The following is a 25689-nucleotide window of genomic DNA, read 5'->3' on the forward strand; positions in this document are numbered from 1 at the left end:
CGGCTATCTTGAGCTTAGGGGTTGGGGTTAGGGAAAATGTTAGGTCCCCATGAGGACATCGGCTATCTTGAGCTTAGGGGTTGGGGTTAGGGAAAATGTTAGGTCCCCATGAGGACATCGGCTATCTTGAGCTTAGGGGTTGGGGTTAGGGAAAATGTTAGGTCCCCGTGAGGACATTGGCTATCTTGAGCTTAGGGGTTGGGGTTAGGGAAAATGTTAGGTCCCCATGAGGACATCGGCTATCTTGAGCTTAGGGGTTGGGGTTAGGGAAAATGTTAGGTCCCCGTGAGGACATTGGCTATCTTGAGCTTAGGGGTTGGGGTTAGGGAAAATGTTAGGTCCCCATGAGGACATCGGCTATCTTGATCTTAGGGGTTGGGGTTAGGGAAAATGTTAGGTCCCCATGAGGACATCGGCTATCTTGAGCTTAGGGGTTGGGGTTAGGGAAAATGTTAGGTCCCCATGAGGACATCGGCTATCTTGAGCTTAGGGGTTGGGGTTAGGAAAAATGTTAGGTCCCCGTGAGGACATCGGCTATCTTGAGCTTAGGGGTTGGGGTTAGGAAAAATGTTAGGTCCCCATGAGGACATCGGCTATCTTGAGCTTAGGGGTTGGGGTTAGGGAAAATGTTAGGTCCCCATGAGGACATCGGCTATCTTGAGCTTAGGGGTTGGGGTTAGGGAAAATGTTAGGTCCCCTTGAGGACATCGGCTATCTTGAGCTTAGGGGTTGGGGTTAGGGAAAATGTTAGGTCCCCATGAGGACATCGGCTATCTTGAGCTTAGGGGTTGGGGTTAGGGAAAATGTTAGGTCCCCGTGAGGACATCGGCTATCTTGAGCTTAGGGGTTGGGGTTAGGGAAAATGTTAGGTCCCCATGAGGACATCGGCTATCTTGAGCTTAGGGGTTGGGGTTAGGGAAAATGTTAGGTCCCCATGAGGACATCGGCTATCTTGAGCTTAGGGGTTGGGGTTAGGGAAAATGTTAGGTCCCCATGAGGACATCGGCTATCTTGAGCTTAGGGGTTGGGGTTAGGGAAAATGTTAGGTCCCCATGAGGACATCGGCTATCTTGAGCTTAGGGGTTGGGGTTAGGGAAAATGTTAGGTCCCCTTGAGGACATCGGCTATCTTGAGCTTAGGGGTTGGGGTTAGGAAAAATGTTAGGTCCCCATGAGGACATCGGCTATCTTGAGCTTAGGGGTTGGGGTTAGGGAAAATGTTAGGTCCCCATGAGGACATCGGCTATCTTGAGCTTAGGGGTTGGGGTTAGGGAAAATGTTAGGTCCCCGTGAGGACATCGCTATCTTGAGCTTAGGGGTTGGGGTTAGGGAAAATGTTAGGTCCCCATGAGGACATCGGCTATCTTGAGCTTAGGGGTTGGGGTTAGGGAAAATGTTAGTCCCCATGAGGACATCGGCTATCTTGAGCTTAGGGGTTGGGGTTAAAATGTTAGGTCCCCATGAGGACATCGGCTATCTTGAGCTTAGGGGTTGGGGTTAGGGAAAATGTTAGGTCCCCATGAGGACATCGGCTATCTTGAGCTTAGGGGTTGGGGTTAGGGAAAATGTTAGGTCCCCATGAGGACATCGGCTATCTTGAGCTTAGGGGTTGGGGTTAGGGAAAATGTTAGGTCCCCATGAGGACATCGGCTATCTTGAGCTTAGGGGTTGGGGTTAGGGAAAATGTTAGGTCCCCATGAGGACATCGGCTATCTTGAGCTTAGGGGTTGGGGTTAGGGAAAATGTTAGGTCCCCATGAGGACATCGGCTATCTTGAGCTTAGGGGTTGGGGTTAGGGAAAATGTTAGGTCCCCATGAGGACATCGGCTATCTTGAGCTTAGGGGTTGGGGTTAGGAAAATGTTAGGTCCCCATGAGGACATCGGCTATCTTGAGCTTAGGGGTTGGGGTTAGGGAAAATGTTAGGTCCCCATGAGGACATCGGCTATCTTGAGCTTAGGGGTTGGGGTTAGGGAAAATGTTAGGTCCCCATGAGGACATCGGCTATCTTGAGCTTAGGGGTTGGGGTTAGGGAAAATGTTAGGTCCCCATGAGGACATCGGCTATCTTGAGCTTAGGGGTTGGGGTTAGGGAAAATGTTAGGTCCCCATGAGGACATCGGCTATCTTGAGCTTAGGGGTTGGGGTTAGGAAAATGTTAGGTCCCCATGAGGACATCGGCTATCTTGAGCTTAGGGGTTGGGGTTAGGAAAATGTTAGGTCCCCATGAGGACATCGGCTATCTTGAGCTTAGGGGTTGGGGTTAGGGAAAATGTTAGGTCCCCATGAGGACATCGGCTATCTTGAGCTTAGGGGTTGGGGTTAGGGAAAATGTTAGGTCCCCATGAGGACATCGGCTATCTTGAGCTTAGGGGTTGGGGTTAGGGAAAATGTTAGGTCCCCATGAGGACATCGGCTATCTTGAGCTTAGGGGTTGGGGTTAGGGAAAATGTTAGGTCCCCGTGAGGACATCGGCTATCTTGAGCTTAGGGGTTGGGGTTAGGGAAAATGTTAGGTCCCCGTGAGGACATCGGCTATCTTGAGCTTAGGGGTTGGGGTTAGGGAAAATGTTAGGTCCCCATGAGGACATCGGCTATCTTGAGCTTAGGGGTTGGGGTTAGGGAAAATGTTAGGTCCCCATGAGGACATCGGCTATCTTGAGCTTAGGGGTTGGGGTTAGGGAAAATGTTAGGTCCCCATGAGGACATCGGCTATCTTGAGCTTAGGGGTTGGGGTTAGGGAAAATGTTAGGTCCCCATGAGGACATCGGCTATCTTGAGCTTAGGGGTTGGGGTTAGGGAAAATGTTAGGTCCCCATGAGGACCCCATCGGCTATCTTGAGCTTAGGGGTTGGGGTTAGGGAAAATGTTAGGTCCCCATGAGGACATCGGCTATCTTGAGCTTAGGGGTTGGGGTTAGGGAAAATGTTAGGTCCCCATGAGGACATCGGCTATCTTGAGCTTAGGGGTTGGGGTTAGGGAAAATGTTAGGTCCCCATGAGGACATCGGCTATCTTGAGCTTAGGGGTTGGGGTTAGGGAAAATGTTAGGTCCCCATGAGGACATCGGCTATCTTGAGCTTAGGGGTTGGGGTTAGGAAAATGTTAGGTCCCCATGAGGACATCGGCTATCTTGAGCTTAGGGGTTGGGGTTAGGGAAAATGTTAGGTCCCCATGAGGACATCGGCTATCTTGAGCTTAGGGGTTGGGGTTAGGGAAAATGTTAGGTCCCCATGAGGACATCGGCTATCTTGAGCTTAGGGGTTGGGGTTAGGGAAAATGTTAGGTCCCCATGAGGACATCGGCTATCTTGAGCTTAGGGGTTGGGGTTAGGGAAAATTAGTCCCCATGAGGACATCCTATCTTGAGCTTAGGGGTTGGGGTTAGGAAAATGTTAGACCCCATGAGGACATCGGCTATCTTGAGCTTAGGGGTTGGGGTTAGGGAAAATGTTAGGTCCCCATGAGGACATCGGCTATCTTGAGCTTAGGGGTTGGGGTTAGGGAAAATGTTAGGTCCCCATGAGGACATCGGCTATCTTGAGCTTAGGGGTTGGGGTTAGGGAAAATGTTAGGTCCCCATGAGGACATCGGCTATCTTGAGCTTAGGGGTTGGGGTTAGGGAAAATGTTAGGTCCCCATGAGGACATCGGCTATCTTGAGCTTAGGGGTTGGGGTTAGGAAAATGTTAGGTCCCCATGAGGACATCGGCTATCTTGAGCTTAGGGGTTGGGGTTAGGGAAAATGTTAGGTCCCCATGAGGACATCGGCTATCTTGAGCTTAGGGGTTGGGGTTAGGAAAATGTTAGGTCCCCATGAGGACATCGGCTATCTTGAGCTTAGGGGTTGGGGTTAGGGGAAAATGTTAGGTCCCCATGAGGACATCGGCTATCTTGAGCTTAGGGGTTGGGGTTAGGGAAAATGTTAGGTCCCCATGAGGACATCGGCTATCTTGAGCTTAGGGGTTGGGGTTAGGTCCCCATGAAAATCTTGAGCTTAGGTCCCCATGAGGACATCGGCTATCTTGAGCTTAGGGGTTGGGGTTAGGGAAAATGTTAGGTCCCCATGAGGACATCGGCTATCTTGAGCTTAGGGGTTGGGGTTAGGGAAAATGTTAGGTCCCCATGAGGACATCGGCTATCTTGAGCTTAGGGGTTGGGGTTAGGGAAAATGTTAGGTCCCCATGAGGACATCGGCTATCTTGAGCTTAGGGGTTGGGGTTAGGGAAAATGTTAGGTCCCCATGAGGACATCGGCTATCTTGAGCTTAGGGGTTGGGGTTAGGGAAAATGTTAGGTCCCCATGAGGACATCGGCTATCTTGAGCTTAGGGGTTGGGGTTAGGGAAAATGTTAGGTCCCCATGAGGACATCGGCTATCTTGAGCTTAGGGGTTGGGGTTAGGAAAATGTTAGGTCCCCATGAGGACATCGGCTATCTTGAGCTTAGGGGTTGGGGTTAGGGAAAATGTTAGGTCCCCATGAGGACATCGGCTATCTTGAGCTTAGGGGTTGGGGTTAGGGAAAATGTTAGGTCCCCATGAGGACATCGGCTATCTTGAGCTTAGGGGTTGGGGTTAGGGGCTAAAATGTTAGGTCCCCATGAGGACATCGGCTATCTTGAGCTTAGGGGTTGGGGTTAGGGAAAATGTTAGGTCCCCTTGAGCTGAGGACATCGGCTATCTTGAGCTTAGGGGTTGGGGTTAGGGAAAATGTTAGGTCCCCATGAGGACATCGGCTATCTTGAGCTTAGGGGTTGGGGTTAGGGAAAATGTTAGGTCCCCATGAGGACATCGGCTATCTTGAGCTTAGGGGTTGGGAGCTTAGGGAAAAATGTTAGGTCCCCATGAGGACATCGGCTATCTTGAGCTTAGGGGTTGGGGTTAGGGAAAATGTTAGGTCCCCATGAGGACATCGGCTATCTTGAGCTTAGGGGTTGGGGTTAGGGAAAATGTTAGGTCCCCATGAGGACATCGGCTATCTTGAGCTTAGGGGTTGGGGTTAGGGAAAATGTTAGGTCCCCATGAGGACATCGGCTATCTTGAGCTTAGGGGTTGGGGTTAGGGAAAATGTTAGGTCCCCATGAGGACATCGGCTATCTTGAGCTTAGGGGTTGGGGTTAGGGAAAATGTTAGGTCCCCATGAGGACATCGGCTATCTTGAGCTTAGGGGTTGGGGTTAGGGAAAATGTTAGGTCCCCATGAGGACATCGGCTATCTTGAGCTTAGGGGTTGGGGTTAGGGAAAATGTTAGGTCCCCATGAGGACATCGGCTATCTTGAGCTTAGGGGTTGGGGTTAGGGAAAATGTTAGGTCCCCATGAGGACATCGGCTATCTTGAGCTTAGGGGTTGGGGTTAGGGAAAATGTTAGGTCCCCATGAGGACATCGGCTATCTTGAGCTTAGGGGTTGGGGTTAGGGAAAATGTTAGGTCCCCATGAGGACATCGGCTATCTTGAGCTTAGGGGTTGGGGTTAGGGAAAATGTTAGGTCCCCATGAGGACATCGGCTATCTTGAGCTTAGGGGTTGGGGTTAGGGAAAATGTTAGGTCCCCATGAGGACATCGGCTATCTTGAGCTTAGGGGTTGGGGTTAGGGAAAATGTTAGGTCCCCATGAGGACATCGGCTATCTTGAGCTTAGGGGTTGGGGTTAGGGAAAATGTTAGGTCCCCATGAGGACATCGGCTATCTTGAGCTTAGGGGTTGGGGTTAGGGAAAATGTTAGGTCCCCATGAGGACATCGGCTATCTTGAGCTTAGGGGTTGGGGTTAGGGAAAATGTTAGGTCCCCATGAGGACATCGGCTATCTTGAGCTTAGGGGTTGGGGTTAGGGAAAATGTTAGGTCCCCGTGAGGACATCGGCTATCTTGAGCTTAGGGGGAAAATGTTAGGTTGGGGTTAGGGAAAATGTTAGGTCCCCATGAGGACATCGGCTATCTTGAGCTTAGGGGTTGGGGTTAGGGAAAATGTTAGGTCCCCATGAGGACATCGGCTATCTTGAGCTTAGGGGTTGGGGTTAGGGAAAATGTTAGGTCCCCATGAGGACATCGGCTATCTTGAGCTTAGGGGTTGGGGTTAGGGAAAATGTTAGGTCCCCATGAGGACATCGGCTATCTTGAGCTTAGGGGTTGGGGTTAGGGAAAATGTTAGGTCCCCATGAGGACATCGGCTATCTTGAGCTTAGGGGTTGGGGTTAGGGAAAATGTTAGGTCCCCATGAGGACATCGGCTATCTTGAGCTTAGGGGTTGGGGTTAGGGAAAATGTTAGGTCCCCATGAGGACATCGGCTATCTTGAGCTTAGGGGTTGGGGTTAGGGAAAATGTTAGGTCCCCATGAGGACATCGGCTATCTTGAGCTTAGGGGTTGGGGTTAGGGAAAATGTTAGGTCCCCTTGAGGACATCGGCTATCTTGAGCTTAGGGGTTGGGGTTAGGAAAATGTTAGGTCCCCATGAGGACATCGGCTATCTTGAGCTTAGGGGTTGGGGTTAGGGAAAATGTTAGGTCCCCATGAGGACATCGGCTATCTTGAGCTTAGGGGTTGGGGTTAGGGAAAATGTTAGGTCCCCGTGAGGACATCGGCTATCTTGAGCTTAGGGGTTGGGGTTAGGAAAATGTTAGGTCCCCATGAGGACATCGGCTATCTTGAGCTTAGGGGTTGGGGTTAGGGAAAATGTTAGGTCCCCGTGAGGACATTGGCTATCTTGAGCTTAGGGGTTGGGGTTAGGGAAAATGTTAGGTCCCCATGAGGACATCCCCATGCATCGGCTATCTTGAGCTTAGGGGTTGGGGTTAGGGAAAATGTTAGGTCCCCATGAGGACATCGGCTATCTTGAGCTTAGGGGTTGGGGTTAGGGAAAATGTTAGGTCCCCATGAGGACATCGGCTATCTTGAGCTTAGGGGTTGGGGTTAGGGAAAATGTTAGGTCCCCATGAGGACATCGGCTATCTTGAGCTTAGGGGTTGGGGTTAGGGAAAATGTTAGGTCCCCATGAGGACATCGGCTATCTTGAGCTTAGGGGTTGGGGTTAGGGAAAATGTTAGGTCCCCATGAGGACATCGGCTATCTTGAGCTTAGGGGTTGGGGTTAGGGAAAATGTTAGGTCCCCGTGAGGACATCGGCTATCTTGAGCTTAGGGGTTGGGGTTAGGAAAATGTTAGGTCCCCATGAGGACATCGGCTATCTTGAGCTTAGGGGTTGGGGTTAGGGAAAATGTTAGGTCCCCATGAGGACATTGGCTATCTTGAGCTTAGGGGTTGGGGTTAGGAAAATGTTAGGTCCCCGTGAGGACATCGGCTATCTTGAGCTTAGGGGTTGGGGTTAGGGAAAATGTTAGGTCCCCATGAGGACATCGGCTATCTTGAGCTTAGGGGTTGGGGTTAGGGAAAATGTTAGGTCCCCATGAGGACAATCTTGAGCTTAGGGGTTGGGGTTAGGGAAAATGTTAGGTCCCCATGAGGACATCGGCTATCTTGAGCTTAGGGGTTGGGGTTAGGGAAAATGTTAGGTCCCCATGAGGACATCGGCTATCTTGAGCTTAGGGGTTGGGGTTAGGGAAAATGTTAGGTCCCCATGAGGACATCCTTGAGCTTAGGGGTTGGGGTTAGGGAAAATGTTAGGTCCCCACATCGGCTATCTTGAGCTTAGGGGTTGGGGTTAGGGGGTTGGGGTTAAAATGTTAGGTCCCCTTGAGGACATCGGCTATCTTGAGCTTAGGGGTTGGGGTTAGGGAAAATGTTAGGTCCCCATGAGGACATCGGCTATCTTGAGCTTAGGGGTTGGGGTTAGGGAAATGTTAGGTCCCCATGAGGACATCGGCTATCTTGAGCTTAGGGGTTGGGGTTAGGGAAAATGTTAGGTCCCCGTGAGGACATCGGCTATCTTGAGCTTAGGGGTTGGGGTTAGGGAAAATGTTAGGTCCCCGTGAGGACATCGGCTATCTTGAGCTTAGGGGTTGGGGTTAGGGAAAATGTTAGGTCCCCTTGAGGACATCGGCTATCTTGAGCTTAGGGGTTGGGGTTAGGGAAAATGTTAGGTCCCCATGAGGATCTAAAAACATGTGAAGGTGTTTAAACGGTCTGTCCTCTCCAGGTGTTGGGTGCTCGTCACCTGCCTAAACACGGTCGTGGCATCGTGTGCCCCCTGATCGAGATCGAGGTGTGTGGTGCAGAATATGACAGTGCCAAGCAGAAGACTGACTCAGAGGGTGAGGAACACATCTTACACTAATACTTCATTCAACCAATCAGGTTCTTTACATCTAGTTGGTTAGTTGAACCAAGTGTTATTTCGAAGAGAAGGGTCCTAGGTTTTAGGGCAAGGATGTAGTGATGAGTTTGGAATTAAGCTTTTCATTTCCTGTCCAGTTATGGGAAAACAAAGTTGTACAAATAACTAAGGATTGTGTGGCAACCTGATGGACAAAACATCCCGAGTGTGTACACACAATATATGACAATGGGACTTGGCTGATCTAGTCTTCTCTCCATGTTCTCCTCAGCGGATAATGGTCTGAACCCCACGTGGCCTCGGAAGCCTTTCCAGTTCACCGTGTGTAACTCTGCCTTTGCCTTCCTGCGCTTTGTGGTGTATGAGATTGACATGTTCAGTGACCAGAACTTCCTGGCTCAGGCCAGCTTCCCCATCAACAGCCTCAAGACAGGTAGGTGTCATATCGCACCAACATCCACTCGGATTGGCTGAGACAATTATGATGAGCCCTGGCTCTCTGACTAGCAGAATAGTTTGGCATTTCATATTATCATTCTTTTGGCATTACTAGTCTCATGTCTGTGTGTCTCTGTGTGGTGTCAGGCTACCGGTCAGTCCCTCTGAAGAACAGCTGTAATGAGGATCTGGAGCTGGCCTCTCTGCTGGTGCACATGGACATCACCCGGAGCAGGGTGGGTACTGGTACACTCACTGGACTGACTCCACCACCACTGTCATTTCCCATCACACATTGACAGTTATTCACTAGGGCCGGGATGGTACCAGTATCGCGTTACTCCTTAGTATCCTGGCAAGGAAACAAAATACAGAGGATTTAACTTCTTTAGAGGAAAACATCCCTAATGTTGGAAAAAAAATCTCATTATGTTGTCATCCAGAATCACATTTATTTTCCAAGCTGTAGTGCACAGTATTTTACATACAGCAGGTTTTTAAAGGACCATAGTGTTATCTTTGTGTTGGAAAACACATTACGTTACTGATATCATCCCTAATATTCACTCCAACTTATTTTCTCTCCCTCTACTAGGCTGAAAATGGGGAGGTGCTGAGCCCGTTCCTGCCGGTAGGAGGTGTCTCTGCAGCGGTGGTTACCCAGACAGGGCGTGAGCGTCTGGGGGAGACAGGCTCAACGTCCTCAGCCTCCTCCATGTCCCCTCTGCCCCAGTCCCCAGCAGCCCAGACACAGACACAGGCCTACAGAGGCAGGGAGGGCTCCTTCGAGGCCCGCTACCAGACACCTCTGGATGACTTCAGAGTATCACAGGAGGCTCTGCTGGACCTGGACCCTCAGAACAGGAGGTATGTGTAAGGAGGTATGTGTAACTTCTATCTGTCTGTGTTGGTGCATTTCAGTTTTGAGATTTTAGCATGTCCTTGCTTGCTCTCTCGCTCTCTCTCTCTCTCTCTCTCTCTCTTTCTCTCTCTCTTTTCCTCCCCCCCTCAGGATGATGCGCAGGACCAGAGTGGGCGGAGAAAACCGCGTTTAGGCCGGACCAATCAGGGCGCATTCCAACCACCCCAGCTCCTCCCTGTACCGATGATGTCACTGACTGCTGTGAACACTGTTTCTATGGAAACGCCCACCACCGCTTTGGCCTACATTTCAGGCAGCTCTCCCTTGCTGTTCTCTTTCTCTCCTCTGTGTCCCCCTCCTGGAGTGAGTGTGAGGTGGAGGGGGCGGGAAGGGAGAGAGAAGACGAGGATGATACGTGAAGTTTCAGCCCTCGGCTAAGATGTCGGGAGATGGGGATTTTGGCGTGTTCGACTCGAGCGCAAAGGTTTGCGAGGGAAACAAGAATGGAAGAGGGAGGGATGAGATGAGGGAGCTGTGAAGGTGTCAGTTTGAAACTGTTTTCCACGTTAGGTTATTATTTTTCTCTTCTCTCTGGCGTATATGAGTATATATATTTATTCTTGCTGTGCTGTTGGCCAGACGACGGCAGCAGCCAACCTGCTCTTAAAGAGCTTCTGTCTCCATGTTTTTTAATTATTTTTATTTAAACTTTTAAACATTCATGTGATTTCTTTTTTTAATGTGTAAAACACGAGGGCTCTCTGGAGTAACTCAAGCCTTTATATACACACATAGGCTTTTCTTATTTTGCCAAACTTGCATTCTGAAAACTACAGATCATTCTGTTGCCTGCCTTGTGATGTAAAAACAGTCACACTCTTACCCCCTATATACTATACAATCTGGAAAGCTGAAGTGTAACAGATTCCGTGATAGAAATATAAAGGTAATTGAGCTGACCTCTGCTAACACGAGAACATTACCTTTAAATTCCAATCACGCTGTAAAACTGAACTTCGGCAGTGTGTCTTGAATAGAGCCCCCCCCCCAATATAGAACTTTATCAAAAGTGCTACCCTATTTGGAGATTAGCATGGCATTATTTTCCTTTTTTAGGATGCCATACTGCATTGTAGAGTGCTGGAACTGGGCTAGCCTGTCTGTCCCTGAAAGCAATGCTGTGAGTTCAAATGCTAGTGATGAAGTCACATCCTTAATGTTTTATTTCTGTTTCAATGTGGATATATGGTGGAAGGAGCAGAGACAAGGTGCCACTGGAGGCAGTGTGTTGTATTCAGTTCTGCCCACACGTTTACAAGACGCTTGGTTTTAGCAGACATTCCAGTGCCAGCGCAGAGCGACGTTTTTGTTTTTAAATCATGTTTTACTGTAGCAAGTGTCTACAGTTTCTGCTCTGGACTTCATTACATTTCCACTTGGAATGAAAGGCATTAGTTATCTTTGTTTACCTATGTGTTAAAGTTGTCTAAATTGTAGACTGTCATTCCTCTTAAATGTACCGTCTTAACTGGTTTTGAGGGGCTTGCATGTAGATAATCTTAGAGTAGAGCGCGCTAGGAAGTCGACTAACCTAATTAAGTGCAGTATTGCTGGCCGAGAAGGACCTAACTGAAATCCTATAGACAGTATCGATTGAAAGGCTATTCTTAAATGTTTGTAGGTCGGTGGTTCTTGTATGCATATTATTCAGCTGAGGGGATGTTTGTCTTTTCCATTGCGGCATTCCAGATGCTCCCAAAGATTCTTTCAGTACTGCTGATTGATAGACATGAAGGGGTTAAATCACTGGTCTATAGTGACATGATTCAGCCTGCAGGGGTCATAACAGCACATTTATGTATATCGGTGTTGTTCCTGAAAGCTCCATTGATCATTCCTGACTGACAAACGCCCCCAGTCGGTGGTTTAATGGAAGTTGCTCTCAGCAACCAATCTAAGGTCATGCACTTACCCCCACAATAGTTTAGGCTGGGAGTAGGGGACGCCGGAGTGATTTCACTTGATATGCAATGCCCCTCTTGAGCAGACCATACACTCTAAAACCAGTATTTAGAATGTTATGCCATGGAGGGAAACTCCTTTTGAAGCCATATGGAACATGGGGGTTGGAATTGAATACCTAAGGTCTGAATCTTGCCACCTTTTGTTTTGCAGCCATTGTCAAACTTTCTCGGTAAGGTTGGGGGAATGTGTGTGTGTGTGTGTGTGCGCACACACTTTCTCTGCGTTGCTCCTAATGCTGACCAGTGTGCTTTCTTCCATGGGCCTCGATGTACACGACTATATCTACATTGTTCTTTCAGAAATCCTGTTGTCATCCTGTTTCTTTTGATCTAGACACTGGTCTCATTTACAAACCAAGCCTTTCTGTATTGTGCCTAAGCTATGGAGAAAAAGTATTCATTTTCATTTTGCCTTTCATATGCAACATATTCAAGCCTGAGAATTAAAGTACTTAATCAACTATGATTGGCCTGATCTTGTGCTTGTTTGATTATAATGAATCAACAGACCTATGAATAAAAAAAGTGTAGTGCACATTCACATCAGGTAACTGTAGGCCTACAGTTTACTTAGAAGGTTTGAAGTAATGGCTCAATTATTAACTTTTCTGATCCACACTGACACGTCAACCTCGATCATTGACTTTGAAAATAAGTGACAGGAAACCAATTTGTTACATTGTTTATTCTGCAAATATCTGTAAAAAGTATACAACAGGTCTAAGTATGTTGGAACTTTTACAGTCAGTCAAGATGTTAGTTTAAGAAAAAGATCCATGACATACAGAACAGAAGCACTTGATGTTAAAACAAGGACACATCTAATATTCACCTCAAGTCTCCTTTAAAAATAAAAAAAACCTGTGCAATTTCTCCTACCCCAGTACCAAAAAACCTATTGTATACAGTCAGTCTCTTCCCCCCCCCCACACCAGTGATCTTCCCACTGGAGGATTGGATTGGTCGACATCTGTCCAGTCAGATTTTGATTGATTTTATTTTTAAACACCCCACACCTTCCTTTCACGTCTGCTGGAGTCAAAATCCCAACCACACCTCTCCCCCTTTTCTCCTCTCCCTCCATTTGCAGGAGAGGATGGGGAGAAAGAAACACCCCCCTTCCTCAGCAAATCCTGCACTTGAGTCTCAACTGGAACTAGTTTTGAAGAAAATGGCAGATTAGAGGATGTGGGGTGTAGGAAAAATGGAAAGCAGGCAGGAGGCCATCTTCAGTATAGCGGAGGGTTGGGGGTTCAATGTCCATCCCCAGTAAAAGGGGTGGTTGGGAGGGGGGGGGGTTCAGGGTCCATTTCTAGTGATCCAGTTACAATCACATCTGCTGTCATGCACTCACAAGACCACCTGCATTGTCTCTCTGGGTTACCCCGAGACCAGGGTCTCCAGTCCTCGGAGGACCCCTGGGTGCACACGTTTTGGTCTTTGCCCTAAACGCTACATAGCTGATGGAAACAACCAACTCATCAAGTTGATTATTTTGAATCAGCTGTGTAGTGCTAGGGCAAAAACCAAAACGTGCTCCGGGGGAGGGGTTTGGGAAACCCCCATCTAGACAAAGGCCCCTCAGTCTGTTCCTGTGACAGAAAGGAAAAAAGAAATACAATAAATAAACATTGTTTGTAGTGCTACTTTATGACAGTGTCACGTGCCAACATTCTAAATACATATACCAAGAAAAACACTACCTTTCTCAGGATTCACAGCCTTGGGGTCCTCGCTCCTCTCATCTTTCACTCCTCCACACACTGACTGTTCCATCTTCTCCTCACCTTGAACCGGCTCTGACGATCCTTCCCCCACGGGTGCTGGGTGGTGTGTTATTTCCCCTGCCACGGGTGTCTCCTCTGTGGCTGCAACAGCACTGTCCTTCCCCTGCAGCAGTATAGGAGCCTGGGTAGAGAACCAGCGTCGTACCAGCTCTTCGGTCAGCCCACTAGCCTGGGCCAGCTCCAACACCTGGAGAGGACAGAGTCTTACTAATCACTACTGACAGGCAACATGATAGTATAGACACACAAATGCTATGTCATTTAATGATGATAATTTCTTGGTGTTATTACATGCAACTTAAACCAACTCAGTAGCCTTGTGGTTATAGTATCCTCCCTGAGTTTGGAAGTTCGATCCTCGGCAGAGTCATCCCAAAGACTAAAAATGGGACCTGAGGAGTCATTAAGGAGATAAATTGGGGGCAAGGCCCTGCGAAAGACTTAACGTCCTGTCCAGGGGGTGTACTTGTACATCAACATTTACATTTAGCAGACAAGCTGCCTCAAGCTACAGAAACAGGATCCTGCTCCTATGAGCAGCTCGTGCAAGGGTACTTCAGAATATGAAGATTAAAAGAAACTATTTATCCCAGATAATTTAGAGTCCTACCTGTTCTTCCTCCAGACTCCCGTGGGCCTCCAGATGGGCCTTGAGCATCTGAGTGTCTCCCCTCTGGAAGTCCTCCTTCAGGACCATGGTCTGGTAGGCCTCCAGCCACTTAAGCTGGCCGTTCTTCTGCACGTAGCGACAGTCCCCGAACCAACGCACTACCTCAGGCCTGGGCAGCCCTGTGGAAGAGATCAGCTCGTCATACTGGGCTGCGCTGGGCCACTGGGTCCGGACAAACACCTGCTTCAGTAGGTGGAGCTGCTCTAACGTCTTCTTACCCCGGATAGGGGAGGGTTTGGGGGACGCGGAGGGCTTGAGAGCAGGGGTGGAAGATGGCGCTGTAGAGGGGGAGGGTTTAGGTGATGGAGACTGCTTTGGGGTTAGACTTGGAATTGTGGATGGAGCAGGGGTTGATGTTGGGTCTGTGGAGGGAGACAGGTTAGGCATGGTGGGGCTATCTGCCTGCCCTCCCTCAGACTCCAGTTTGCCATCTGACTCAGTCACTTTGAGCATCTTCAGGTTGATCTTAATGGGGTTCACCTTCAGCTCGGAGCCTGAACCATCCTCCTCTTTCTTCACCCCGACATCATCCTTACTCTTAACTCCCTCCTCCCCTCCCCCTGCTTCCATCTCATCCGCTTGCTCCGCCCTCTCCAACTCCTCTTTCTTCTTCTCAGCAGCGACTCTCTTCCTGCGTTCAGCGAACCAGCCGTGGATCTCTCTACGGGTCATTTTGGTCTCGGCCCGGAGGCGGTCCACCTCCTCTCCAGGTGGGTCAGGGTCCTGGCTGAAGCTGGCCTCTAGCGCCCTCACCTAATGGGGTAGAGAAGAGATTAGTGTAGGGTAGACGAGCATAGGTTTCTCATGTCCCAGTGAGCAATTTGATTGGCAGTAAATAGATAAAGGGATACTTCACCTATAATAAAAAAAGGTTTTATCATCTTATGGGGAAAAATGAGGCTGTGTGCAAAGTCAATCATCACAGTCACACAACCACTCACCTGCTGAGGGTCCCTCTCTTTGTAGCGGATGGCTGTGAAGTCTGGGGAGGGGGGTCTGGGTGGCCGTCTGGACGGGGTGATGGGGGAGGTGGGTGTCTGTGAGGGAGGGGGGCTGAGGGCTGCCAACCCCTGCAGGGAGGTTTTAGTATTCTCACTGGGAGTGGCAGTGTCTGAGAGGTCCATGGGGGTAGCACTGTTACCACGGGGCGTCCCGGGTGTGGTCGTTGCGCTAGCTGACCCGGGTGTGGTCGTTGCGCTAGCACCCCCCTGACCGCCCGTGCTCGAACGCCCCCCCTTGAGGTTGCGGAAGTGGTAGCGGCGGTCACTGAACCACTTACGGACCTCGCGCACGGTCAGGCTGGTGAAGGAGATGAGACGGTCCACCTCTTCCTGGTTGGGGAACTGGTTGTTCGTGAAGCTCTCTTTGAGCGCGCTCAGTTGCTCCACGGTCTTCTTGCTCTTGTAGAAGCCGGGGTCCAGGAAGGTGTTGGGGAGCGTTCTGGAGCTGGGGGTTCCACTGGCGTCTGTGCTCCCGCTCTGCGCCGGAGAAGATGAGGAGGAAGGTTTGGAAGATGCCGCCTCTGTTTTGGTGGTGGTGGGGTTACTGGTAGGATTACTGGTGGTGGTGGGGTTACTGGTGGTGGTGGCAGTAGGGGTAGTTGTGGCTGTGGGGCCACTGGTTGTGGTGATTGTTTTCTTGTTGCTCAAGCTGCTGCTGTTAGTATCTTTGCTGCTGTTGGGTTTGTTGTCCATGGTGCTTTTAATATCAGCGGTTACTTGACTTTCACTTATCATTTTAGCAATAGTACTGCTGCTGTTGCACCTACTGTCAGTGCTGCTGCTTTTAACCATGCTGATAGCATTGCTGTTGCTTTTCCCACTGAGATTAGCAATAGCATGGTTGATTTTACCATTGGCGTTGATGACTTTTCCATTGCTATAAATGCTGTTCCCCCGGTTGTTGCCGAAGCTAAGGTTAATAACACTAGCATGGCTGCTGAAACTACTGCTATTGTAACTACTACGGCTACTACTGATGTGACTACTAGTACTCCCTCCACCATTACTAGTACTACTAATACTACTCCCTGCACCATTTCTACTACTACTGATACTACTAGTACTCCCTCCACTATTACTACTACGGCTACTGATGATGATGTTTCCAATACTACTGCTCTCCACCACCATGCTGATCCCCTTATCGGCCACTAGGGCGGCAGCAGGCCGGGCCTGCATCATAGGGCGGGCTGCAGCCTGGTGCTTGGGTGTGACCGCCAGGGCCATGGGGGCACTGTTGACCTGGATGCTGTTGGCCATCATGGGCTGGGTGACAATCACCCCTCCCTGACCCACCAGAGAGCCCTGGAGGATGTGAGGGATCCCTGTAGGCCCCAGGGAGGCAGGCAGGACCCTGATGGTGTGCTGGGCTGGACTGTGGTGGGTCTGGCTCAATGGCTGGTACTGGGTGCTAGGGGGAGCTGTCTGTATGATGGTGTTGAACATCTTCTTCCTGGCCTCCTCTATCTCCTCTGGAGACCAGCTGATGCCCTGCTTGAGTCTCTGGGCGGTGAACCAGATGTTGATCTGCTCCTCTGGGAACTTGGTGACCACGGTGAGGTAGCAGAGCTCTGCCTTGGTGGGATAGGGGAACTTACTGAAGGACGTCTTGAGGAAGGATGAAGAGTCCATAGAGGCGCTGTAGGTTGGGATGCTGCTCAGAGGGATCATCACCTGCACCATAGAAGGTAGAATATATATTTCATGTAGTACCAACATCGGAATTACATTGAATTTACACTACTTCACATAAACTAGGAGAAGATTTACACTGACAGCTCAAAGGGCACTGAAACCCATGTATTTCCATGGTAAATACCATGTAATAATGTGTACATACACTAATTACACTTGAACTGCCTAGCACATCTTCATAAAGCTGGACTGACACTAGTCAATCACCAGACACAAATTGGTATGTTAAGAGCTGCTGGCCTCTTGGTAAAATGACAGGAAGTAAATCAATGTTTGTACCTTGGGCATGTTCTTGGAGGAGGTGGAGGAGGTGGAGGAGGAGAGAGCAGCGGACACTGTAATGGGAGCTGTCTGATGGTAGACGTTCCTGTTCTGGACTACTGACACCACCTGGTTCAGAGAATAGAAAAAAAACAATGTTATTGTCCACAGTCTGATATGAAATGCATTCAACTCCCCGAGGAAACTTGTACACATTCTGGCAATGTAATTCAATTAAGTTAATTGAGCACCAGTTGTAATTTGCCGTAATGGACTGACCAAGACTTGAAACACAGAAAAGATTAAATGCACAAAGTACCTGTGTGATGGCAGTTTTGAGCATGGGCAGAGCCCCCGAGCCGTTCACTATCTGGATAGCAGAGGGGAGCGTGACCTTGGTGCCTGTCCCGTTGTGCACTATGGTTGGAACGTGGGTAACCGTCACTGTGGGGGTCTCTTTTCTCTCCATCTCCTTGGACTTAGAGATGGGGAGGGGGTCTGGGGAGTGTTCATCAGGAGAGGAATGGGACACCACAAACCTCTTGGACTCTGACTTCCCTTTCATCATCCTCATGATGGGGGTCTTTGTGATGGTGATCTCTGTGTCCCTCCCGGTCTCTGACCCTGTCACCAGACTCTGCTCCACCACCACCCTCCTGTCCCTCCTCCTCAGCTGCAGGGTGGTGCACACTGTGCTGGGGTGGACCTGGGCATTGTGCAGGGCCAAGCCCTCAAACTTGGCCGCTGACACCCCACAGTCCACGCACTGGAAGCTGGGGTCAGCTCTGAAGTCCGGATGGCCACTGTAGACGTGGTCCAGGAACAGGTTTAGGTCCTGGGTCTCAAAGTTACACGGCCTGCAAGTGTAGGTGCCACACCCATCTTTGACATCATTGCCCCCCTCAGGCCTGGAGGATTTGCCTGGGGATCGCTCCCGGGGGCTCTGCCCGTTACCGCTCGCACCCATAGAGGGGTAGCCCTGTCGGAGGAGGGAGAGAGGGTCTGACAGGCATGAGTCCTGCTCCAGCTCCTCCCGGAGGTGCATGGTCTTATGGGGGATCATGCAGGGTATGGTGGATTTCCTCTTGCTGGCCATGGTTGGGGCGGATGGTATGGGGAAGGGAGGGGGGGTTGTGGTAGCCGGCCAAGGAGTACAGCAGTCAGTTTGTAGTTCAGTTGGGGGCCCTGACTATGGACCAGCCATTGGGAGGGGAGTGTGGGGAAACAGGACCATGAGTTGGGTTTGCTCACGTCTCAGTGTGTTTGCGCTGAAAACAAGATGGAGAGAAAAAACAAACATAATTAAGCTTCAAGTCATCATTATTAAACTATACTGTATACTATAAACATGCTGTAAGAGGTCAAGCATTGTTATACTGAGACCCAGAAGCATATTACACTACGTAATGCATTTGATACAAACAAAGGAAAGGCCAACATGCTCTGATATGAAATATGTGCTTTTTATTTATTTTTATTTCACCTTTATTTAACCAGGTAGGCTAGTTGAGAACACCTTTATTTAACCAGGTAGGCTAGTTGAGAACACCTTTATTTAACCAGGTAGGCTAGTTGAGAACACCTTTATTTAACCAGGTAGGCTAGTTGAGAACACCTTTATTTAACCAGGTAGGCTAGTTGAGAACACCTTTATTTAACCAGGTAGGCTAGTTGAGAACACCTTTATTTAACCAGGTAGGCTAGTTGAGAACAAGTTCTCATTTGCAACTGCGACCTGGCCAAGATAAAGCAAAGCAGTGTGAACAGACAACAGAGTTACACGTGGAGTAAACAATTAACAAGTCAATAACACAGTAGAAAAAAAATGGGAGTCTATATACATTGTGTGCAAAAGGCATGAGGTGGTAAGTTTAAAACCGTCTTGAATTTGGTACAATGTTCTATCATTTTCAGTGTTGTGTCTTTGTCAATAAATACAGTCTGCTCCTTTAAAAACGCAACTCACAAGCCAAGTAACTCAAGGCTGTGTTTTATTGGCCTATATTGGGTGTTTCTCTCTGCTCCCCTCCTAGTGTCTCACTCTTCTGTAAAAAGAAGGTTTTTTTAGAGAGCTATCCCAGGCCATCCCCTCTCCTCCACGCCTTTAACTTCCCCAGCTTCATACACAGTACACCCTCAGAGGGAACACAACCCACTCTGGACAGACGCAGCACAGCGCATGACAGATCCACACTCATAGGCTGGCCAAACAATTCACACCACCAAAGAAAACAGTGACTATTTTCAAATCTGTAGCGGGACATTCACTCCACAGGATTTTGGTAGCCTTCATTTGGGGAAAGGTGGGATTCGTATTAGGCGGGCCAATGGCACACACAGATTCAATCTCTACACTATCCAGACTTTTCCTATGTTATAAATACCCCCCCAACAACAACAAAATGGCGTAGCTTCCTGTTAGGTGTGCGACTTCTCCCTTCCTTCCCCTCACTTCCTCCCTCCCAAGATGCATTGGTGAAATACTAGAGGACAGCTCTAGGGCAATTACTCCCAACGGCACCACACACACTACCAGTCCTTCAACCCAAAGCCTCCTCCATGAACACAATGAATCCCCCTACCTTATAAGGAGCTTACACACCTCTGTCTCTCACCTCTGCCACATATGTCCACTGTGCAAATTAGGTCAGCGTCATCTTACCCCCTAATCCAAGTTCCCTGCATCCACACACAGGGTGGAGCATAAACCATAGTAAGATGAAGTCGGCCCTACACACTGGTCTAAGACCTGTTGTGTTTCCCTCCTGATGGCACCGAAGAGCAACATGTTATTTTCTAGTCCCAACTGACTGGACCCAAACTGCCGACCAAAGTTCCAGTGAGCCTCTGAGCTATGGACTAAATGGTGTAGGGGTGTAGAGTTTCAAATCTCTTAAAGGTGCAGTGGCTTTTGGAGGACTGAGGTGGCGGATGTTTTGCGAATAGGACATGGTGTTTAAATGGAGTTATGGAGAAAAAGTTTGGCGTAACTTACTAATCAGCGCATCTGTATCGATTCTATCAATGGGGGAGTCTTGTTCAATAAAGAGAGTGGGTCATGTGTTGAAAATACACAATCACTGAAGACGATATTGCAAATGCCAATCTGAAAACAATGTTTCATCTTTTGTTGCTACTGTGAGTCTTCTATATTACACAGCAAGCCAATGACCAGTCCCTTCAGTAACATATTCACCAACAGCAATATCTTATGTTTGTTATGCCTCAAACTTTGTGTGAACTGTAAACCTGATTGAAAAGACTTTCCGGGCTTCTCCAAAGCATCATACTTTTCCTCTACACTGGTGTCTGGTGTACGAGTGGTTAACAGGCAGAGCAGGCCTTTGCCACTGTGGGGGGAACGCGATCCCCCCCAGAGGGAGTAACTGCCCTCCGTTTTGGCTATTCTGCCCCCCTCCCTCTCTCTGCAACCCGCCACTCCCTCTCCCTGCCATTCAGTTCTGCATCAGGGGGCACAGCTTTGCCAAGGCGGCCAAGTCACATGACCAACACAAAGGCTTGTGGGGGGGTGGGCAGGCCCTGCCATCCATCACGTGGGCCTGATGGGGAGAGAGGGGGGGAAAGAGGTTGGTGGGGGATGGGCAGAAGGGTTGGGGTGAGAGTGGAGAAGCGGGGGGGGGTGTTAACGGTCTCGGAGGAAGCAGTTAGGTGTTTCAGCCAGGAATTCTCTGCCCCAATACCACCCCCCCATCCACCCAACCCCCGCTCTCTTGCTCCCTCTGCCTCTCTTCGCACTACAATCACATCAAGTCATTTCTCCTCCCCCTCCTCGGCTGCGAAGACTGGAATGTTCCGCTGCAAGCTCGTCAGCCAGTGGACACAACCTGAGAGTTAGGCTGCAGTGTGTCTGCACATGTGTTTTTCTGAATGTGCATGATGTGTGCGTGTGTGTGCCTTTGTGCCGAGTACCACACACCAGCCCCCGACTGGCTACAACGAGCAGTTAAAAGACACAAGATCACAAACTGTGTGTGTGACCCCCCATTAACACCTTGGAGCACCACCGTAAGTTAACTTGACTACTGTAGGCTCACACAACAACACACACCTGGGAGGAGAGCTTATTCTCCAGGTGGACTTTTGTTAAGCAGTATTTACACCAAGTATGTCCAAGAGGAACATTTCACAGAGATTACATGAACAAAGAACCTGCTTCACAGGAATTGAATAGATACACGTATCAGTACAACACTGGTGAACCTCTCCTCTCGATCTCAGCAGATCTCAGACAAGCCCTGTTGACTTAATATGGGAGATCCGCTGAAAACTAAAATATGGGTCAGAAATGTTTTTCCATGAGCACAGCAAGGCTTACCATGAAGCTTGATTGTGTGTCAGTGTGGGTGCGTGCGCACATCAGTGTGCCTATGTGTGAGCATGCGGGGTATGTGTGAGCACGGGGGAGTGTGCTTGTCTGCATGCCTGTGCGTGAGGCTTGTTTACCGAGGCAGTAGGGCAGCCATTTTCCCACACGACACAGGCGGACACTACTCGCTGTGACCCACAGACAGAATGTGGTTATTGTCCTGACACTCAAATAATCTATTAGAGGTAGAGTGCTCAAACTCACATGCCCACCCGTCATTCTCTATCATACCCTGGACTTGCTTCTATACTCTCAGTGTATAGGCCAATATTAGCCCCCACACACTAGAGATCAACGCTCCAAATATTCTATGAGCGTAGCCGGCCGGGTGCGTACGCCATCCCAGCCAGCATGACATCCCGGACTATGGCTCCTGTCCCTCATCCCTGCTGTATGCCTGTCTGTCCACGTGACAGTGTCCATCTGTCTGTCCTCTCTGTGTCAGAGAGACTCTCCCATATCCCCTAGCCATCCCATGTTTGCCTGCCTCCTCACCACCTCCCCCCTTTTATGCCCCTTCTTTCTCTCTGACCCAATCCCTTTCTGAATAAGTTCGGCCAAGAGACAGGTCGGCAGTGCCACTGGTATGTTACTGTCCCCATGGCAACTGCCCCCCCCCCCCGTTCCCTCCCACTCTCCTCATTTCACTCACTTGTGCATCCACCCACAAGCTCACACACAAACAAACACACCTCAAATGCCTTCCAGGTCCTGGCTCTAGTGGGCTTGTTTTTTCCACACACTCCTGTGAGTGGTGACTGGAGAGTCCGTGCCCTGCTCCTATTTCAGTGCCTCACTCACGCGGTGTGCATGTCTTCTAGGTGTGGTCGCCCTCGCCAGCGCACGCTATTGGCTGGAGCGAATGGCGTCCTTTCCTGCTCACACTCTGTACAGACAGACGCCTGGGTCACTGCCCACCGTTACTGAGAGACAAGCTGGGAGCACTGCAGCCAGTTCTCTTTGTTGTTTCCCTGAGATCCTCTACCTCTTTAAAATATCCATACTCCCACCATACTACCCCTACAGTTACCCTTCTACATCCTCCTCAGCTCCCTCTAAACCAGGAGTATGTGGTAGTAATCTCTCCTTCCATCACCACCACCTCCTCCTTTTCCTCCTCTGGCACCACAGCAGAGGCTTGCGTATGTTTGTCTCTGAGGTTTCCCTTCATTCTGGCTGTATCATTTGTTCTTCACTTTTGGCAATAGAAACAAAACCCTAATGACACTGTCTCTACACATTGTCACAGTTCAGCTGCTGCTGAATCCCAATTGGGCTGTGTTCAAGTCAGGGAGTGCAAATGGCTGCAAAAAGGTTGCGAAAGCCTGCGTTGCTGTGGCCACTGGCAGTGCAGGCTTTAATGCTGGATTGTTAAGAGGGTAGGGAGAGAAAAATGGCGGAGCACCACCATGCTCTGTGCTGGCCAACCTAAAATGGCTGACATCACAGGCTGTTAGCCAGGCAGTGTTCTGCTGGTTACTGTTGACCTAAACCTGCTGGCTCTGGACACAGGCACACACGCTCTCTTCCTCTCCTTTCTCCTCGCACTTCCAATCCTCTCCTCCTATAGAAAAAGGGGTCTTACAGCAGACAGCCTTAATGGGGTTTTGTGGAGAATAAAAGTTGAACAGTGGATAAACGAATGCAGGCCAAAACAGAAAATACTCCAAGTTTAATTTGAAAAATGAGGATGGGCAAGAAAATGTTTAACTGCTACCCTTGCCAGACATGTTGATGAAATACAGGCAAATAGTTGTATGTTTTTATTTATAAACAAATAAGGGTTTGTTTAAACTACCATGTGCATGCATCAGCTAAATTATTCTGTATGGCCTACATCTCACAATAACAATGCCAGTGGAGCAATTGGGGACACTTTTCAAATCTGATGGTAACAGAGTCAGTTATTATAATCATTCTAATGCAACCTGTCCATACACAATCAAGCCTTTGTGCCAACACCAGGCCTGGCAGACTGTGCCACAAAGAGAGAAAGGGAGGGTGTGTGCGCGTGCGTGATCAGGGAGATAGGCACACCACCATGACCTCAGGCAATCAATTCAACACAAAACACAGTTGCTGACTAAATGCATATGCACCAACAAACCATTAATAAATAATTTAATGAATCACATCTGAAACACTGAACCCACCCTTTCAAATCATAAATGACTAGTCGACCTTTTTCTCCCCAACTATGGTATGGCAATTGGTATGTCAGGGGTGAAAACTGTGACATGGCTGATGAATAGATAGCTGGATTAGAGTTAGAGCTCTATGGCTGTTTTATCATGTGGACATCAGACACACATTAGCCTTTTGGGAACCGCTTTGAACTAATATGTATCATGCACAGAGAGCATGGCAATGTTGACATGTGGTGGGAGTAACCTAAACAGCTTCTGCTGCTGCGTGCATACATTCATATGGCCTAGGCTAGCAGGCAACAGTACATTAGTCGAGATATGAATGTAAATATGAAGAGACAGAATCGTGAAAACTATATTCTGAAAACATTTATCATCCAAATACATTTGATAACTATGCAGACAATTTCTGTAATATCTAGAATGGGAAAAATATAGTATATTTAGTCTTCTACTCCAATAATTGTAGATAACAAATTGCATAACAGCGTACTAAACGGCGATGGTCAAACGATTTTATGACATCTAGATATCTTGAAGTTAAACTTTCATAGCCCATCTTCCTCAAAATCGTGCACGAGGACGCAATATGATGGACTGATTACAATAAAACCATATTCTACATAACCCATAACGCCTAGAGTGCGTCAACGTAAAGCAAGTTGTTATGATAATTAACTACATTATTGAACTGAGAAAACTGTGATTAATTACAATTGGGAGAGTGATTTTAAGAGGAAAGCCTGTAAATTACATCTCGTCAATGAGACAGCCAGGAAAATTAATTGATACATTGTAACAAAACTGGCGCGTGTTGTTCTTCCGCTCAATTGCGGAGTGAGCGTTAAGTTAATAGGCTGGCTACATACATCTTTGTAATATTGTAACCAATTCAGAACAGGGGAAGAGACAAGCCTCCAAAAACTACTCGCCCCTTGCTGTCGCCATTTTATGCGAGCGACATGCAGCTGGCTAACATTAGCACCATAAAGGTAACGCTCGCACAACTTTGAAAAGGTAAAAACTCGTTTTTAAGAGTAAATTCACATAAGCCTTACCGTATTTGATAGAGGTGGAGTTCAGATTGTGGAAAAAGTCAAAAAAAAGAAACGTAAGCATATGTAACAAAATAAATAAATAATGTGAGATTTTGGGCTTTGTTGATGCCAACTTAGGTAGGGTGGTACCCCTCTCTTCCTCGAATGGTGATAAACGTGATACTGGCCACTTGGGCTAGTGACACAATGGCCCCCGTCGTTCTTGTTTATTTCGAATGGCTCTCACAGCTTCTGGAGGCGTGTGGAGAGGGAAATACGACGCACGTAGTCAGCATAGAGACAGGCACGTGGTACAAAACGTCACTACCGACCTCTAACACCTCAGATCGTCTTGAATTTAGAGAGAGAGAGAGAGGTTTCATAATAAAGAAAAGTGAACTTCACCCTTCAATATGGTAGTCTAAATTACTCATGTTAAAGGCTTTCCTTTCAGTTGGTATAGGCTAGTCTATACATCTATGCCACAGGAGGTTGGTGGCACCTTAAATGGGGAGGACTGGCTCATAGTAATGGCTGGAGCGGTTTTGGTGGAATGGTATCATTGGTGAATGCACCAATTTGTAAGTCGCTCTGGATAAGAGCGTCTGCTAAATGACTTAAATGTAATGTAAATGTAATGTATCAAATACATCAAACAGGTGGTTTGATGCCATTCCATTTGCTCTGTTCCAGCCATTATTATGAGCTGTCCTCCCCTCAGCAGCCTCCACTGCTGTACTGAGTTAGGCCTAATGTGTTTTCATACCCTAGGTTTTTAGCCTAGGTTACTTTTCTGTTATTATGTGTCATGAGGTGTGAATGCGAAACAGCTCTGATCATGCCACCACAGCCTCACGGTTATCGGACACATCAGACAATATTTCCAGTTGCACGTGAACTCATGCACACATCACTTTCAATGTGGCAGATGGGCTAGAAAATCTGGAGCACAGTAAGGTCCAGGTGATCAAATGGCTGATCATGTTTATAGGGATGGATTTAAGCCCTACTTTACTTTATCAAGATTCTGCAAAGGAAAAGCACACAATCTCAGATTCCCTAGTGAATTGATTGAGACCGTTCATCCATGTTGTTCTTGTAACGAAGCCTTCAAGGCTTACACTCAACCTTAGAGACATTTGTAATCTGCCTCCTTCCTAG

The 25689-nt window shown here is 48.5% G+C and overlaps 2 protein-coding genes and 1 long non-coding RNA gene across 14 annotated transcripts in view; 2 read left to right on the forward strand and 1 right to left on the reverse strand.

Annotated features, from left to right (window-relative positions):
- Nucleotides 1–12009, forward strand: part of plcg1 (phospholipase C, gamma 1) — a 52801-nt gene extending 40792 nt beyond the window's left edge. Inside the window, exons 29-33 of one of the 2 annotated variants that reach the window (XM_035756490.2) lie at nucleotides 8082–8196; nucleotides 8491–8652; nucleotides 8805–8893; nucleotides 9253–9538; nucleotides 9670–12009. In XM_035756490.2, coding sequence (XP_035612383.1) covers nucleotides 8082–8196; nucleotides 8491–8652; nucleotides 8805–8893; nucleotides 9253–9534 — 648 coding nt within the window. In that variant the 3' untranslated portion in view covers nucleotides 9535–9538; nucleotides 9670–12009. The remainder of the gene's footprint in view (nucleotides 1–8081; nucleotides 8197–8490; nucleotides 8653–8804; nucleotides 8894–9252; nucleotides 9539–9669) is intronic. The other variant, XM_035756489.2, reaches the window with a different exon arrangement.
- LOC127912473 (uncharacterized) lies at nucleotides 72–8063 on the forward strand. 9 transcript variants are annotated; one of them, XR_008082849.1, is made up of 3 exons: nucleotides 72–161; nucleotides 339–869; nucleotides 2454–2767. It is a non-coding gene; the product is annotated as an uncharacterized LOC127912473 (long non-coding RNA). The 9 variants fall into 9 exon arrangements; XR_008082845.1 differs by lacking the exon at nucleotides 72–161 and adding an exon at nucleotides 7849–8063 and having other exon boundaries at nucleotides 175–869; nucleotides 2454–2571; XR_008082848.1 differs by lacking the exon at nucleotides 72–161 and adding an exon at nucleotides 7268–7363 and having other exon boundaries at nucleotides 175–869; nucleotides 2454–2571.
- A 204-nt stretch (nucleotides 12010–12213) lies between the features above and the next one.
- Nucleotides 12214–24824, reverse strand: zhx3b (zinc fingers and homeoboxes 3b). Of its 3 annotated transcripts, none has more exons than XM_035756488.2 (7): nucleotides 24550–24824; nucleotides 17277–18225; nucleotides 16976–17086; nucleotides 14942–16675; nucleotides 13941–14753; nucleotides 13331–13517; nucleotides 12214–13135 (listed from the first exon to the last, which is right to left on the reverse strand). In XM_035756488.2, the coding sequence occupies exons 2-7, from the start codon at nucleotides 18051–18053 to the stop codon at nucleotides 13125–13127; spliced, it is 3633 nt and encodes a 1210-aa protein (XP_035612381.1). In that variant the 5' UTR covers nucleotides 18054–18225; nucleotides 24550–24824; the 3' UTR covers nucleotides 12214–13124. The 3 variants fall into 3 exon arrangements, with proteins under 3 accessions (XP_035612381.1, XP_035612379.1, XP_035612380.1); XM_035756486.2 differs by having other exon boundaries at nucleotides 13247–13517; nucleotides 24550–24823; XM_035756487.2 differs by lacking the exon at nucleotides 24550–24824 and adding an exon at nucleotides 19573–19786 and having other exon boundaries at nucleotides 13247–13517.
- Nucleotides 24825–25689: the final 865 nt, after the last annotated feature.

Source organism: Oncorhynchus keta, chromosome 27, assembly GCF_023373465.1.
Source record: "Oncorhynchus keta strain PuntledgeMale-10-30-2019 chromosome 27, Oket_V2, whole genome shotgun sequence".
Lineage (NCBI taxonomy): Eukaryota > Metazoa > Chordata > Actinopteri > Salmoniformes > Salmonidae > Oncorhynchus > Oncorhynchus keta.

Coding starts and splice junctions, on each gene's coding strand:
- zhx3b (XM_035756486.2), bottom strand. CDS start 18,053: ATGGCCAGCAAGAGGAAATCCACCATACCCTGCATGATCCCCCATAAG. Junction 14,754..14,941: donor AAGAGAGGGACCCTCAGCAG/GTGAGTGGTTGT, acceptor CTACCCCATTAG/GTGAGGGCGCTAGAGGCCAG. Junction 13,518..13,940: donor GGAGTCTGGAGGAAGAACAG/GTAGGACTCTAA, acceptor TGTCCTCTCCAG/GTGTTGGAGCTGGCCCAGGC.